Source organism: Thalassophryne amazonica, chromosome 5, assembly GCF_902500255.1.
Source record: "Thalassophryne amazonica chromosome 5, fThaAma1.1, whole genome shotgun sequence".
Lineage (NCBI taxonomy): Eukaryota > Metazoa > Chordata > Actinopteri > Batrachoidiformes > Batrachoididae > Thalassophryne > Thalassophryne amazonica.
Window position 1 is genome coordinate 29647897 of NC_047107.1, and position 15131 is coordinate 29663027.

The following is a 15131-nucleotide window of genomic DNA, read 5'->3' on the forward strand; positions in this document are numbered from 1 at the left end:
TGGATCAGATGAGGCGCACGCTGACGCAATGACTCGCACTCAAAGTGAGCATTTATGCAGAACACGAACTCGCAAGAGAGTGATTTTGCAGACAATAAGGAATGAACATAAAGTTAAAAGTTGGATCACCGGTGTCAAAATGACTGTAAGTCGCGGAAGAAATAAAGCCAGCAAGAAAAAGCGCACAGGCGACTGTCCAGGAACCCGTGGTTCGGTTCTAGCTGGTCTGGTTATGGATGTTTTGTGTTGTTTTTTGTGGGGGGGGGGTGATCGATCCACACAGTTGCGGGTGTATATAATTAAACCCCATTGTGGTGTCTTTTTTTTTTTGGTCACAAAGAGCTGGGTGAACACACAGAACTGCTGCATTTAATGACTCTGGAACACAGGTAAACAGCAGCCTGGTGGACGGATGCGCACCCCGGCTGGACTGTGCAGGAGCGTCTTTTTTTGGACTGCGTTTGAAAAATGTGATAACATCTTGAAAGGATGTTGTGAATTGAAAACCTACACTTTAAAGGGACCAAGTGTGGGAGGGCTGGAGGTTTGGACCAAACTCATGCCTAAACGTGCACCAATGTAGCGTTACATGGCGCTACATGGATCATATGTGGCTTGACGTGGATCATATGCGACGACACAAGGCATTCGAGGCTGAACGGTGCTCAAATGACAGATCGGTCGTGGCTCACTAGAGGCTGATACCTGGCACATGTGAGGTACAGAGAGGCACATAGAGGCGCCATAGTAGCGGATACGTGATGGCTTAAAACGTAGATCATTCTTCAAATAATCGCTGACACACCCATGCATGGCTCATTATTCATGGCTTATTATTCAGTGGGGCTGAGGCTTTACATACAGTAGCGGGGTGTTGTGTACACTTGTGTAAAATTAAACATATTTAATTTTTTGCATCCATTTCACGTTCCCCTTTGCATCCCTTTGTGTCCCTCAGCGTATTGCCACGTAGGGCTGCATAAGCTCAATGTAGTCGGTACGCCACATTATGCAACTACATTGGCCTGGTGGAAAGGGGCTTAAGAGGTGCTGTTGGTTTAAAATATGGTGTAATAGATTCTGTTGCCATGTTTTGTAATTGAATCACACGTCGTCTTCGTCTTCTGTTATTAAGTGAGGATGACATCATGTCTGTCGTGTAATCCAGTTACCAGCACTCTGCTGAAGTAGTGTCTGCCCTGCTGTCCTACAGGACAGGCCTTTTGGACAGAGACTGCAGGCTCTTTAACACCTTACACATTGTTTATACACTCAGTGGATGCCTTAGTCTGTTTGTGCTTTTACATACAGTGGAAGCAGGCCTGAATCCAACCAGACAGTCACATCCATAAGTAATTGCACAGTGGCACAATTTTTGTTATTTTGTCTCTGTGCACCACTGCAATGGAATTAAAAAGAAGCAGTAAGATTTCTTGTAGTGTCGACTTTCATCTTTAATTCAGGGGGTTGAACAGAAATAAATTTTTAACTGCTAAGGAATTATGACTGTTTGTATACATAATGCCCCATTTTCAGAGTCCATAAGTAATTCGACAAACTAAATATATGGATTATATTTGCTACTAATCATCATGCTCTCTGAGACATCCTGGGAATTTGTGGGATCTACAAGAAGTTATTGGACATCATTGCCAGCCTGTGCAGTGGAGGCAGAAACTCTGAGTTTTTCCACAGTGGAAAGTGCCATTCTTTGGGGATGTGTTCTGACTCCTACATGCTTTAATGCTTGTATGGACTGGGTGTTGGGCTGGGTTGAGGAAACCAGTGACTTAGATGTTTTTGTCAGCGAGGAAAGGTTTGCTGACCTCGAGTTCACGGACGATGCTGTGATCTTTTCAGAATTGATGGATACCATCCATGACCCAAGATGGTTCTGTAGTGTCATGGATGCACCGAAGCGCAGCACCAGCACTGCTTCTAGACTTGATTTGACTTCACTTGATCATTATGTTTACAGCCACTTGTCTTTAGAAAAGTCAGCAGATGGATGTGTGAACATTTCCAGGACACTGATTGATAGTTATCAAAAACTGAGTAACTGCACAAGAAGGAGACAATTTGCCAAGGCAATCCCTCAGTGGCAAGGAAGATTGTGTCTTTGATTGATGCCCAGACAGGATGGTGGATGCAGAGATGACTGAACAGGCCCAGTCCTGATGCACATAAAATCTACGTCCAAGGTTGATCTAGAGATGCCTGTGCATGGGTTTGATTAATGTGGGAATGTCATTGCACGCCGACAAACAGAGTCCTTGTCAGACCGTTAGCCAGGTCTGAGGACCTGCTGCAGCCTTCTTTAGGTTTCAAGCCTTCACCACTGTTGAGTTCTTATTGTTTCACCAGGGCCACATTAACTGTCTTGTGTTCAGGGTTCCTGTTGTGCCTTCATGATTACAAAAGATGATCCTCAGCAGGATTTTTTCTCAGTGGGTTGGGATGCAAAAATCACCTTAAGAAGCCGAGGATTCAGGGACTGCTTAGGCTTCGACACCGCTGAATCTTTTACTTTATGGGCTTATAAAGGGCCTTCTTTGGTGTTTTTTAAAAACTCAAAATGTAGCATAATAAGAAATTAATCTTGAAGTTTAAAAAAAATTGTAAGGATTTTCTTATAGTAAACTGCGGTGTATGAATTAGCTCCTGTGCAGTGACACACATTTTTACACTCTTTCATGTTTTGGCCTGATGTCTCATTTCTTTTGGCTTTGAAGTAAGGCTGTAAAAAGATTAAAAACAAAAAACAAAACTCCAGCTTTACTTAACAAAATTTGGCCCTCAAAATGCAGACAATAGTGTTTCAGTGGGATATAAATGTAAAATGTTACTTTGGCCCCAGTCTCCCCTACATCACTCGTGCCAGCAGCGTGCTGTGCTCAGACTGGAGTGCTGAGACTGTGACACCGGGATAAGTTCTCCCCGATGGAACAGAGGATGTCTCATTTTGGGGAAAACTGTTTTGGTCAGTTGTAGCATGTCGTCGCGTTGAAGTTATTGATTGCGGAATGATCCGTCTTTCCAACTTTACCTGGCAGAGAGCCGCAGCAAATCCCACAACACACACGGAGTGGAGGATATTGTTATCATTATTATTATTATTATTTTGATGAGGGACAGTAACTTCAGTTTAGGAACCAGAGAAGTGGGAGATATTAATGTTCCAGTCCACGGCAGAGGTCGGTGTCGTTGGCTGCCCCACAAAAAAGGCACATTAATGACGAACGAATAAAAACTGTTTGTGTGAAGCGGTGGACGATTCTCGCAGAAAATGAGTCCTGTTTAGAGACTTTAATCAGCAGAAAAGGTGAGTCACACTGACATCTTTAAATGGCTTTGATATAGGTTGATGAATAAATTGTAGATGCGCTGCTTCTAAATCAGAGCCAGTAGGTCCACAATCAACGTAGATCTCCTCCTAATCTCCTACTTGTCACGACACAGTGATCGGTTGGATTTTGACACCAAGATGCTTCTTGCATGGTTCCTCAGTTTTTGATAACTGCCTGCTCCAGACAGATTTCCCTTACAGTACTATACTGCTTGGAATTCCTGATGATGTAAATCAGGGGTGGCCAAGTTCAGTCCTCGAGAGCCACCTTCCTGACACTCTTAGTTGTCTCCCTGCTCCAACACACCTGAATCCAATGAAAGACTCATTAAAAGTCTGTTAACGAGTCTTTCATTGGATTCAGGTGTGTTGGAGCAGGGAGACAACTAAGAGTGTCAGGAAGGTGGCTCTCGAGGACCGAACTTGGCCACCCCTGATGTAAATGAAATCCAAGACATATTCACATATATATATATATATATATATATATATATATATACACACACACACACACACACAAATGGCTGTAATTCCTAAATAGTTAATGCACAATTTTTAATAAATGCCTTAACTTAATGATCTATGTCTACACTTCAAACACATCTTGATTGTTTCATTTCAACTACATTGTAATGATGTCCAAAGACAAATTTAGAAGAAGAGAAAAAGTGTGTCACTGTCCAAATACGTATGGACCTGACTATGTACCTCTGCAAGCACTCAAAGCCTGTGATGATAGCCTCTGATGTTTGGCATGTGTCACAGTTCAGCTGTCCAAAGTGGAATAACGCAACTTTTCAAAGGCATATCCACACCCCAGTGAGCGGAGGCGTAATGTTGCACAACATTGCTAGTATCGCTGTAAGAAATAAAACATACACCAGGGGCTCAGAGTCACAGATCCACCAAGCCAAGCCTTCAGGAGACAACGCTCCATGACATAAGGGGCTAATTATGCTAAGTACAATGCATTACCTCCAGCATGTCCTATGAAAGGAGCCATTTCTCTAATGTGCTGCAGAATATAAACACGCTCAGCCAGGAATCTTAAACCACCATCCATGTCAGAGGAAAAACATGCCAAACATTTCTGATTAACACATCATCCCAGCTCTCCTCCTTTGTTCGGTCCCGGACAGGACGAGTTTACCTTTCATTAGGAGAGACCCTTGGTACAAAATGTGTTTGCTGATAAGAGCCCGTGGTTTATCAACAGTTTATAAATACTGGCGTTAGGATTAATCAAATCAGCGCTCATCCTGAGAAGGCCCAGCCTATGCAAACACAATCAGATCTGACTCTGCAGAGAGGACTGGAGGAGCGCGAGAACACGGCGGGAGGAGAGAGAAATGAAAAAAAGAAAGAGAATCAAATGAGAATGAAGTCAATTTGGCAGAAAGTACGTGTTTCAGACAATTATTTTTTTCCCAGATGGAATGTTATTTTGTGATGCTGGCGATGAGTCAAAATGAGCAGTGGTGGGAGAGCGCTGCAGTCAGGAGTGAGCAGGGAATGGTGCCAGTGTCTGTCCCCGAGCCAAACAGAGTGCATCCTCTGTGAGTGGCAAGAGGGACTCCTCGTTATCTGACTATCTTGGCTTTCATCTGAGGAGAAAATGCAGCGTTGCAGTCTCACTTTAGAAGGACACTGATCACAAGAGCAACAACTCATTTCAACTGGAAAAAGATTGCACTCCCTCTGCACTCGCTCGAAGACAGACGGAGATGAGGAATCTTCTGTTTTTCCCCGCTCACAAAAACTGGAAGTTTGAGTGAGCGAGATGGAGCAAAGCTTCAAACGGCATGTAATTGAGCAGGCCTAGATAGGCTATCTGGGAATATGAAACAGCAACAGTTGTGACGGGGGATAATTGCCTCCCCGGGCCTGTATAATGCCTTGTCGAGTCTTTAAAGTTGAGCAAACTGCTGGAAGTCCTTATGTCAGCAGGTAATTGGTTCCAGACATCAGCAACTATGCAAAATGTAGTAAAGATACAGTTGGAATGCGGCGTGCGTGTGTGTGTGTGTGTGTTTAGAAATAGAACATCTGAAAAGTGTTTTCTCAATAATCTCTTATCACTGTATTCAGTACTTTCATCACGAGACAGAATATTTATTGCAGTTGCATCTTGATGTAGTACTATGTGCAGAGTATGATGCAGATGTGGAATTTCAGTGTGTGTCAGTGTGTCCTGGAGACAGTAATGTGATTCAAACCCAGTAGCGCTGCCTGCCCAGCAAAAGCCTCTACGATGGTTTGACTTTTGACTTTTTGGTCTCCATGACGTCACATAGTGACATTGTCATGATGCAATTGTGTAGACCCCCAATTGCAGCTATGTCTTGGACTGATGTGGTGTTGTGGCCATTACACAACATTCTCACAATCAACAAATGACCTTTATATAACTGTTGGATGCCGATGACAGTGAAAATATCACTTATTGATAATGGTGGTAGAACGTTTTTAGCTTCTTCCTTTGTCTCTCGGGGTCACCACGGCAGATTCCATATGCATCTGGATATTAACTTGGCACAGGTTTTATGCCAGATGCCCTTCCTGACACAACTCCACATTACCTGGGGAATGGGCGCGGGTGGTCTTCAACTGGGAACCTTCTGTTTTGGAAGCAAGCAGACAAACAACTTGTCCAGCACACTGCCCTCATTACACAGTGACATTCTCATGATGTAATTGTGTACACTCCCAACTACATTGCAGCTGCGTCATGGAGTAATGCTGTTTTGTGACCACTGCACAACCTTCTCACAATAAAAAATAATGACCTTTATATGACTATCGGATGACTAAAAAAATGGCCTTCATGTAACTACATTATAAACATCAGTTACAATAACAGATTTCTGCCTGCGATATTCCTGCAAACTGATTTACCTTTTTATAGACTACATTTCAGTTTGTTGAAAAAAATAGAAGACAACCAACCAATCTTGCAACATCCACATGACGTGTGTCGGATGCCGCAGCATGATCTACAAAATGATACCCAAATGACATCATGTCATAATGTCTCTAGGATGTCATGTTTTGACATCAGTTTGTGATGTTTAGATGAAGTGTATGCTGAGTGCTGAATATGGTTACAACTTCATTTTACCAGTAAAGCAGAAACAAAACAATCTGCTTTAATTGAAAGTCACTGCACACATCATTTAAATGTTTAAAAGAAAAAACAATCACACTTACTAATGACCTTTGACCCCGTCATTATTCTCTCTATGGTAGTTCTGTAAGCTTCATTGCAAGGCACAACATCTGCAAATATAACAACAAATATCTACTAATTTCTAAATCAGTAATGCTCCGCAGCACTTGGATCAACTAATGAGGTTGTTCAAAAATGTGCAGCCGGTTGTGCTCCGTAATGCTCGGCGCCAGCGTGCCCCTGCCCCGAACGGACCGGCAATCGGCAATCACCTCTTTAAAACTAACACTGACAGTGTTAGTTTAACACTAGTGATTTTACTGTGTAGGCTGTGGTTACCACCAAAAACAAAACAAAAAAATGCAGAGATCATCCTCTAATCCTTCATATAACACTTGCGTTTTGTCAAACATTCGGTCGTCTGGATGTAAACAGGATTTAAAAAAAGAGCTGAAATTGTTTATGTGAATTGTTTGTGCGCGATCAGATTCCCACTAAGTCTCGTGCTAAAAGATGATGCCGCAGTACAACCGCGCGGTGCCATTATTCCATTGTCTGGGGAGAACCCTGAACACATTACCAATACTAATCACACATGGCTACCTTTTAGCAGACAACTAAAGCTCAATCCCAACTGTGTTACAGCACGCAGACAAAGTGCACAAAAATGTGCATGAGATTTAAAGACTATATTAGCAATGCTTAACTTTTCTTAAAAAGATGTGCAGGCGACAGGTGTGGGTTTTCACACGGTGGATGCAACAGGTGTTAGTGGATGCAGTATTCACATACTGTAGGTGTTAATCCAACTGTCATGACATCTCCCAGTGTTATGTCTCTGTTACCCAGTCTGTCAGCGTGAAATGGTGCATCCCCCACATGGTACGGTTCAAATCATGGTGCATTCTTGTCAGGTTTCCCTGTTGCCCCTTTGGAAGCATTAGGGCACCTGCCTCTTATTAGTATCTAAGCTATACCATCTTTGTCTTTGCAGGACTCTGAGGAAGATGTGACTCTCATGTCGAAACATTAGTCCCGTTGTATATTTTTGTTTTCAGCACCTTATTAAACTTTTCGGCACTTATTTCTGTGTTGCACCAGTTATTTTTCTCTTTTATAGAATAATATTACTTCAAATGTTCAACAATTGCATTGAGGATCTACAGTTTCCCCATACTAAACATTCTGCCTTTTCATGATCACATTAAAACAAACATCTCAACATAATTTAGTTCATTGTCAATATTGCAGACCTCACTTTTTTTAATGGTGCATCGACCTCAGTTTGGTTCGTATTGAGGTTTTTCGGTTTCACAGTTTGTTGTTGCACCCCCTAGTGGATACTAAAGCTCACAATGTGATTTATGGATTCTGACTAAACTTTGTGTAAAGATGGTCCTTGGGCAAATTTTCGGTGTTTGAATTAATGACTTTTTTTCCCTTTTGCCCCCCCCCCCCCCCTTTTTTTAACTTGCTCTTTTTCATGTCTTATGTTGTCAAAAAGGTCTAAAAGTCAGAATTCTGACTGTTCTCTTCTGCCACGTTTGGCAGAGGTAATAATGGTTGGCTATTTCTAATCTGGTGGAATCATGCACTCTCTAAGTGCACCTTGTAGTTGGATTTGGCATTCTGGAATACTATTCAGCAGCAGCCAACGTCAGCACATTGCCAATGCTTTGGCCAGAATGTAATTCATACTGTGTGCATTTGGAGCTCAAATCTCAGCATTTGTCTGCTGGCATCTTACAGTGTGGGCTGTAATAGTTTTGCAGTTTTGGACAAAGGTCCAGTTATGTGTAGTTATTGTCACTCTCTGACTTTTAGACAGCTTCTTTCACATCCTTAATCAGAAAGGATTTAATTATCTGCTTTTTTTTATTGTGTGCTGATTGTCTGAAATGGATTTTGGACTTGCAAAAATAAAGAGTAAAAAAAATGTTCCTGTCAAACTTTCAACAGCATTAGAAGTTAAAAACTCATGACTATACTAGCTGTCGTCTCCCCCCCCCCATTTAAATCTTTGGAAGAGTGGTCTCTCTTGTGACAGCATGCATAATTTACATCATTTTGAAAGAGAAAAATAAACTAAATCCATTTCTGCATTTATGCATCTTTATGAATGGGTCGTAAAGAAGTAGTAGCAGCAGCCTTTAATTACTGCAGCTGAGTTATTTTCCCATGGTCTCGCCTCTAAATATGCCCTAGGATGCCCCTGTTGGTGACGTTGTGTACTGCTGTGGCCTTCACTGTCAGGGTGTCTGTCCTCTCTGCTGGCTTGCGTCCATCTCTCATCCTGGCTGCAGGATGCATTATGGGAGGCAATTCGTTATTAGCTGGCTCTGCATGATTAATCGAACATCTGCTCGTAAAAAACAGCGGACCCCTATTCCCAGCTGTTTACCCTCTGTGTAAACAGTTAATAAGTCTGTAAGTGTATGTGTCACGCAGGCCGTCAAGTCTGCATTCTGTGAAATCTGTCCATTTCACAATTAAACCTCTTTTTTTTTTTGCAGTTTTAGCCAGTCTTTCCTGTAGTCATGTTTCGACAGGTGAATACTGTTTGGGGCAAGTATTGTTGATGAGGATACGCGGGAGGATTCTCTTTGTTTTTAATTTGAAAGGTCTCACCAGGGCTCAATCAGACAGCCAATTGGCCGCCTGCAGTTCAGGCTTAGCTACAGCCCCCACCCCGTCAGTGGCGTCTTTGTTCCGTTGGTGGTGGCACACCATGAAGCGTGATTGCGATGGGCAAACTGTCCGCTTTAAAATCTTCCTGCTGCTGTGCTGATCTGCATCACAACTTGCCTCCTCCTTCCTTGTAAGAGAAGGAATCAAATCAGGTTTTGTTTGTTGTTTGGTCTCTGAACAATCAGCCGCTTAAGAGATTTAGGTTTTTTTTTTTGCTTTCCTTGTGATGTCTGACTTAAGTAACCTTTAAGTTTGGGCAGAGAAATGATGACGCAAATTTAAAAAAAAACTCACTGTTGTTGTAATGTCTATATATTCAGGTTTTTAATTTGTCTCATTCTCTTTGCCTACAGGCTGCTTCGATGGCTCTGAGCAGCCTGGGCCACGTGTATACAGCCATCGGAGACTATCCAAATGCACTCGCCAGCCACAAACAGTGCGTCCTGCTGGCCAAGCAGTCCAAGGATCAGCTGTCTGAAGCTCGCGAGCTGGGCAACATGGGGGCTGTCTACATCGCCATGGGAGACTTTGACAATGCTGTCCAATGCCACGAGCAGCACCTGGGCATCGCCAAGGCACTGGAAAACAAACGAGAAGAAGCTCGGGCCTACAGTAACCTGGGCAGTGCTTATCACTACCACCGTAACTTTGACAAGGCCATGTCCTACCACACTCATGTTCTGGAACTAGCCCAGGAACTGGAGGAAAAGTCCATTGAGATGAGAGCCTACGCAGGACTGGGTCATGCTGCTCGCTGCATGCAGGACTTGGAAAGAGCCAAGCAGTACCACGAACAACAGCTGTCTATAGCTGAAGGCTTGAAAGACAGAGCTGCAGAAGGACGGGCCTCCTCCAATCTGGGTATGTGTGCAAACACCAAAAGATTACAAATCGTATGAGAATGTAGACTGCAAAATAGGGAATTGTAAGCAGCATAGTGGTGCTTGAGTGGACAATGACAGTAAAAATGCTGTGAGGTTCTCATTTAATGGTGAATTAATCGCTACTTTGCATAATATTTGTTGCCCGCTGTCGGTTCTTGTAATGTCATGGATGTGGTGAAACGTGGCACCAGTGCATGCTCCCAGACTTGACTCTGGGTTAACATTTAATAATGCAAAAGTTTGAGCAGTGGGATCTTTGAGGAACATTCAGCTGATTCTGAGTTCAATGTTGTCGACAATTTGCAACATACACATCAGAGTATAGATATACCCCTTATAACCTTACAGTTCTTCATGGAAAATACCTCCAAATTAATCTCTCTGCTCACACACACACACACACACACACACACACACACACACACACACACACACACACACACACACAGGTTAGGAGATAAACCACATGTCCAGAAAACGAAGAGTGATCTGAAGATGAACGAAAAGGAAAAAATGTGATTGAATTAGATGAACAGTTCTTTTGATTAAAGCTTGAAATGTCATTTTTGCTCCTTTTACATTTCAAGCATTTATAGCCAAGTTCTCACCTAAGAGGTCATTCGTGCAAGTACCTTATTACGGAGTGTGGGTACGTTTTAAAGTTAAGCAACCTGTAGCACCCCTGTAATTAACCTGCGGTTAAAAATGTAACAAATCAATCACAGCAAAACCTCCCTGACATTGCCTCACAGCGTAACAGCCAATCATAGCACAGTGTTTCCAATGTCTTGAGTGTCTTGTGGTCAAAGGTGGCATAAAAATTTATGTAACTGGTAGGCTTCATGTGGTCCTCTGGAATTTTAATTTTGCCACTGTAAAGGCACCTTGACACATGCACAAATTTGATCCCCATACTGTCATGCAATCTTGCCTGTCAATGAGTAAACTCATCGTAAACTTGTCGTAAACTGTTGTAAACTGTGTGCAAAGAAAATTTTGAAATGCTCAAAATTTCTGGCACACATAAATTTTGTGCCACTTGCTTGAACTAGTCATGAACATTGCACAACCCATTAGAAAACACTGTGAGTCATTGAACGCAGGACATCTGAACCTGAAATTAGATGCGGAGATGTTACATCTATAATAAACATAACTTTACAGATATATTATCTAACTCATAAGAAGGAATGAAAATGCAACTGTTTTACCAATCCATTACAATATATATATATTGTAAATAATTGCCTTTGAGGCAAGATTCCAAATGCGTTGTCTCGTCCACCAAAAGAGGTGCACGAGACAACCTGTAGCTGTAGATAATTTCTGTGTGATTCTAGGAGTGATGAGAGAATGGTTTCACCAGCCACATTCTGAGAGCAAATGCATCATCGGCTACAAAATTATATGGCACAGGCTTTATTTTATATAGCGTGGTGTCAAGCGGGACAAAGCAGGACACAAAAATTCATGCAAGTGTCAAGGTGGCTTAACTATAACCTCGACTGGCAACAATGTTCATGAAAGCCACACTTTCAATAAGTGGTTGTAATGTCTATGCTAGCCAACAGCCAGTAACTATAAGTAAGTCCCTTCAGGTTCTCCTTTTTTCACATGGGGTCGCCACAGCAGATCCAAGATGTTGATTTGGCACAAGATTTATACCAGATGGCCTTCCTGACACAACTCCACACTATATGGAGAATGGGGAGGGGTGGTATAGAACCAGAAACCTTCTGCTCTGGAAACAAGCACACTAACCACTTGGGCACCATGCTGCCCCCAACAACCAATGACTGTGTTTGCCTTTATAATGTTATTACTAAGTAAATATACAATTGTTTAATTATTTTTTTGTTTGGCTGAGAGTTCCCTGTTGATCGGGGTTCCCACAGTAAATTCACTACAGGTTTGCCCTCCTTGATGCAACTCCACTCCGCTTGGAGAAACATGTTTGCAAATCCTGGCTTTACCAAGTGTTCTGCCAACCAAGTGTTAATCGGGATCTACTCTGTTTCATTTCTGAAAAGGAGGAGGTGTGCTCAGAGTCACATAGCTTTGCCAAATGTACTACCAAATAGTAAACTTAGTTATTATATTTAATGACAAATAAATACAAAATTGCACTCACAACATATTCTGTTGCTGTTATGTTTTTAATCCTTACTTACCTCGATTAGTTACCTTGCTTTGTAAAAACAATGTCAACAAGTCAGTGAAATCCAACATTTCACAAAAGGCTGATATGGTTGCATGGATTGTAGGATATTTTGAGACAACTGTAAACTTGAGTCTTTCTGAAAATTAAAGTGCCATAATAGTAGTCATTCTCCAACATGTGCATAAAGACAGCAGATTTAATCAGCCAAATCAAAAGTAAGGTTATCCTTTGGCATTCACTTTGAGCTACGTACAGTGAATCACTAATTTCAAAATTGAGCTGATAACAGGTTGTAAGTTATAGACTGTAGTGTGAGCAACTTACAGTTCTACAGTTCATGTGAGTTTTATTACGGTACGTCATGCAGCCAGTTCCTCCTTTGCCTTGCTGCCTGCCATTACCGCCGTCTATTCCGTCGTTGGGTGGCGTGGTCATTGTAAAGTATTATTTGTGAGGTCCCAATTCTCCATATCCATGATAGTAATGATGGTAGAGTTGATACGGTCTCAGACCTCCAGCCTGACAGGACAGAAACTAGAAGAGTGAGCAGCAGCGCCTGTTGCTTCAATGTGGACTTGCTGCCCCACCTGGATCACGGTTCTCACACCCAGTAAAGCCCACTGAAGATCGTCTTTACCACGTTTGGTTTCTTTTTCTTCTCTTTTTGCCACTTTTTGACGCCTCGCCCTCTCACACTCTCCATCTTTCCCCTCACCCCTACTGATTGTAATCTGCAGCTGTCAAGATCCTCGTAATTGAAACCGACTTGATGAATCGCTTAATTACCTTTAATAGCCAATTCAAGAGGAGCTGAATAATGAAGATAACAAGAGAGTGAAGTGGAGGTTGTGAAGCGTCGGTCTATAAATGTACAATTGTTGCGGTTGTGTGTTTTTTTTTGTTTTTGTGGCAGTGGGGTGTCTATTGTTATTCCATTTTCAGCACCTGCTACTCTGCCTAGCTCAAGGGGATCTGGACTAAACCAGAACAGGAAGCTCACAAACGTCAACAAAGCTGCTTTTACAGCGTGCACACAGACACGAAGGATGATCAGTTGAAGGAGAAACAGAAATAATTGCAAACACATCGTGCAAGAGATGAGGAAAGAAAATGAGCAGAAACACAGTGGCATAGAGTTTTATTAGCCCTCTCAGCTTGGCATTAATATTGCATGTAGCTCGGGTGGAGTGTCAGATGACATGGCTCTGAGGTGCAGTTGTATTGAAATCAGCGCTACAGCCCAACACTGAGCTTTAATATCTAAGTATGATGCCCAGCGGTGCCAGCAGGCCTGGCTCAGCACACTCTGACCTATAAAGGATATGAAAAAGTTGCATTCTAGACCCATATATTATTCATTAATTGGCTATCTTACCCTCGAGTCAGCGATATTTGATGTGTGAGAGAGGACTGGAGTTGAGCAATCCCATGTAGCTCATACTTCCGATATTCATGAAACCAAAACTAAATTGTATTATTTTTCCCCCCCTTACTGTCCACTTTAAAGATACTCCAAGAAAGTTTGTTTGGGAGGATTGTGCTTCAGCTTTCTTTTTGCACTTCCACATTCGGTCTTATGTCTAAAATAAGTCATTTGAAGTGCCGACTCCATCAGTTAGAAGAACTGGAGGTGAAAGTCCTAATTAATCCTTTTTTTTTGCCTCTCTTCATCCAGTATCTCTGGGGATTACTTTCTGCTAATGTTTACAAAAACAAAGCAACAAAAAAAGAGGAAAACAACACGAAGAACGAGTTCACAAAACAGCATGCAGTCCACACAATGTGCACAGCCACGCTCTTAATTAATGCCTGCTCACCGGCTCTTTGGCGTTTAAAAAAAGGACATAATGTCCGTGTTGAATTGTTTTCAGACCTTAATTACCGTGTCCACACAGCCTTTTGTTTTTCGGCTTTCACGTGTGAATGCTGGAGTGTGCATTCCAGAAAATAAAAAAAGCAAACTGTCTCCACATCTGGTTTGCAGGTTTTGTACCAGTGGATCATGGGTTTTTATTTTATTAAGCACTTCACAGTAACGTAATATTTTAATATTAACTGTTTGCAGATACTTGTGTCTAGTCTGATTCAACATTAAAGGATCAATTCACATTTTTAGAGCTCTAGTCACATTAAATCACTGTTGGCAATCAAACCTCTAAGTTCTTTAATCAACTTTGATGATGATTTGCTTCATTTGTGAGATTATTTAGATTTGTAATTACTAATTCATGTATTTATTTGTACAGCAGGACCAGCTAAAAATATCATATGCTCAAAACGGTAACAAAATAATGCTGGCGAGCCACTTTTTTTACTTGTCAGTGCATTCACTGTTTCACTGGGTTATATAGAGCCTGTGTCAGTCTTAGGGTGGAACTATACTTCCCTTTAACTACGTGTTCACATCAGTGGTAGGTACAGTTCAGCTTATCCGATAACAGATAATTATTGAAGCTAATGTTTTTGCTAGCGGATTAGCTTTTCAGATACGTTTTAAAACCATCATTGGACCAGTTATCTTCTGATAAATTTAGTTCCGATAACTTTCAGTCCGATTATGTTTTTTTTTTTTTGTTTTTTTTGCTGGTAAAGTGAGCAAAGTTACCGGTTAGAAACATTTGTAAACCCTAAAATCAAACATTTTTGTCCATCTGTCGTGTGATTGTAGCTTGCTGTCGCTTGCTGATAATGTCATCATTAAGTGCAAAACGTGATAGGCCAGTCGACGCAGGGGTGGGTAGTGTAGTTCAGGTTCACTTTGGACGTTGCAGTGAGTGAGTCCCATCGTCACAAAACAAAACTGACTAATTTTAACATTATTTTATTTTATTTCTTTGTGGCTGTAATTTATTCGCCAAGACTCGGTGGGGGAGAGGAGCTCTCACA

At 41.8% G+C, this 15131-nt stretch overlaps 1 protein-coding gene across 2 annotated transcripts in view; it reads left to right on the plus strand.

Moving 5' to 3' along the window:
• LOC117510249 (tetratricopeptide repeat protein 28-like) overlaps window positions 1-15131 on the plus strand; it is a 450652-nt gene that overhangs the window by 302136 nt on the left and 133385 nt on the right. For both annotated transcript variants that reach the window (XM_034169888.1, XM_034169889.1), the window contains exon 5: window positions 9554-10061. In XM_034169888.1, the coding sequence (XP_034025779.1) occupies window positions 9554-10061 (508 nt within the window). The remainder of the gene's footprint in view (window positions 1-9553; window positions 10062-15131) is intronic.